The sequence below is a fragment of the Indicator indicator genome, unplaced genomic scaffold, assembly GCF_027791375.1.
Source record: "Indicator indicator isolate 239-I01 unplaced genomic scaffold, UM_Iind_1.1 iindUn_scaffold_68, whole genome shotgun sequence".
Lineage (NCBI taxonomy): Eukaryota > Metazoa > Chordata > Aves > Piciformes > Indicatoridae > Indicator > Indicator indicator.
In genome coordinates this window covers 83,597-86,038 of record NW_026539198.1, presented here as the reverse complement: position 1 = coordinate 86,038, position 2,442 = coordinate 83,597, and the positions used below count along the sequence as shown (strand labels likewise).

At 50.2% G+C, this 2,442-nt stretch overlaps 1 protein-coding gene across 1 annotated transcript; it reads right to left on the bottom strand.

Moving 5' to 3' along the window:
- Window positions 1-358: 358 nt before the first annotated feature.
- Window positions 359-1,540, bottom strand: LOC128980164 (oocyte zinc finger protein XlCOF26-like). Its single transcript, XM_054398612.1, has 2 exons — window positions 1,293-1,540; window positions 359-1,108 (listed from the first exon to the last, which is right to left on the bottom strand). Exons 1-2 carry the CDS (start codon window positions 1,538-1,540, stop codon window positions 439-441), a joined length of 918 nt encoding a protein of 305 aa, XP_054254587.1. The 3' UTR covers window positions 359-438.
- Between the last annotated feature and the right edge of the window lie 902 nt (window positions 1,541-2,442).

Here is a 2,442-nt window from a genome sequence, read left to right as displayed (position 1 = left end):
ACCTTCCTGAGATCCCTCCCACTACACCCTCCAAGATTCCCAAGTCAATCCTAGAACCCTCCAGACATCTAAGATCACCTGACCCCCCCCAAAACCCTCTGAGATGTCCCTGAGACTGGCCCCAGCAAGACAACCTCAAGACTCTTCTGAGAACCTCTCTTTAGCCTCCCTGAACTGGGCACATGGCTCCAGCCCCATTCCTAGGGAAAAAATGCCTCCAACATTTGGCCATTGTGGGCAGGAATGTCTAAAATAAAAGAAAAAAGACAGGATTGTGGTAACTTTAGGATTTTACTGACACAACTGGACAATGGACAGGGTTTCTTTACCCCAAGGAGACACAAAGAATTGGGGAAGAACCAGACAAATCCTGGCAAAGCTTAGCTCAGCTCCAATGGCAGCTCTGGCTGTGCCGATTCAGCACTGTAATTATTCTCATCACCAATAATTGGTGTTCAGAAAGGCAGGAGGTGTTTGCTGCTGCTGGAGCCTCCAGCCTCTGAGAAATGCAGGGAGAAAAGAGGCGATTTTGGTTCCATCTGCTGGAAGGCCCTCTAAGGGCTCATGATTACCCCAACAGATCCGGAGTGGGTCTATCTGTGCCTGCTCCCCAGTGTGCACTGATTCACTGGCATGGGTACAGCGGTGCTCAGTGAGGGTAGAGTTCTGGTTGAAGCTCTTGCCACAGTCACTGCAGGTAAAGGGCTTCTCACCACTGTGGATGAGGCAGTGCCGGATGAGTTTGGAGCTGTTGGTGAAGCTCTTGCCACAGTCAGCAAAGGGGAACAGCTTCTGTCCAGTGTGGATACGACAGTGGTTGGTGAGGGAGCAGCTGTGTTTGAAGCTCTTGCTGCAGTCACTGCAGGTGAAGGGCTTCTTGGCCATGTGAGTGCGGCAGTGCTGGGTGAGGTTCCAGTTGCGGTTGAAGCTCTTGCTACTGGCAACACACGTGAAGGGCTTCTCCCCAGTGTGAAAACGATGGTGCTGGGTGAGGATAGAGCTGGTTTTGAAGCTCTTCCCGTGGTCATCACAAGTGAAGGGCTTCTCACTGGTGCGGACAGAAAAATGCATCCTGAGGGAGGACTTGCAAGTGAATCTCTTATCGCAGTCACCACACACAAATTATTTCTCTCAGTGTGGGTGCGGCGGTGCTTGGTGAGATTGGAGGTGCAGCTGAAGCTGTGGCCACAGTCAGCACAAAGGGCTGGATTCCAGGGTGGGGGCAGTGGTGCTTCACTAGCTCTGAGCCAGGCAGGAAGCTCTGCCCACACTTAGGGCTCTTATTCACCCACTCGGGTAGCACAGAGGGGTCTGCCATGGCTTCATCTTCCTTCTCATCCTCTTTCTGCTTCTCCTCCTCTTCCTCATCCTGGTCATCTTCACACTCATCATTGGCCTCCTTATCATCATCATTGTCATCCTTTGTCTTGACTGTTTCTTCCTTTTTCTCTTCCTTGGGGCTGCACTTCAGCTCCTCCAATTTGTTCTCTGGGTGGTTCTTCTCCTCCCAGCTGTTGTCTGGCTCTTTCTGTGAGGCCATGCTGGTGGAATCGATGAAGGGGGACAGAGAGGAATGAGACCTCAGGTGACTCCTGCCCTGGGGTATGGGGTGGAGTGTGCAGGTAGGACTCCCAAGTGCCTGCTTGGGCAGAGTTGGATATCAGGAGGTGTCAGGCAAGATTTGGGTGTTTTTGAGCTTCCGGGGTCAGGTGCTGCCACCACCATTGTAGGTGGCAGACAGGCAGAGCCACCCAGTTTCTTGTTATGGTTTGAGGCTGGGTGCCTTTAAGAAACCATAGAGGACCAGAGAGGTCCAGGGGTGGACCAGAAAGTGTAATCTTTTGTTATTCCATGCCCATAATGCCTGCAACTTTAAAAGGGGATAGCACCAGCTGCCTTTCCCCTTCTCCCTCACTCTCTCCCTTCCTGGCTGGCTCCCTTGTCTTCACTATGCATAAAAGCTGGGCCTGGAGTGGCCTGACTGGGGCCTGGAGCTGGCAAGCTAATTTTAAGCTGTGTCACTTGGGTTTGGTATGTAGGGGGGGGGAGGGTAGAGAGGCATGGTGTGGGGGTGGCATTTGAGGCCTGGATTTTTGGCCTGGTTTGTTGCAAGAAAGTTTTGGCTTAATGAGCTTCTGTGTTAAGCCCAGGCCATGGATTTTGTGTATTTGATATGCTTTGTACTGTAATATGGAGTCATGAATAGCATTTCCATTTAAATTTTCCAATTTCTATCTAATCCTGTGTGGAGTGTTTTATTTAACTCCTTTGAGAAGGGTTAAAGAGCTCTGTCTCACTCTTTAAACACAGACAGATAAATAGTCCTTCAAGATGGAAAACAGATTTTAAATTTATAGTTTTCAGATTGGAAAAAACATAGAACAGAAAGTTTAAAATGGGGCTATTTTGGGTGCTAGACTGGTGGAGGGGAGGTGCAGAACT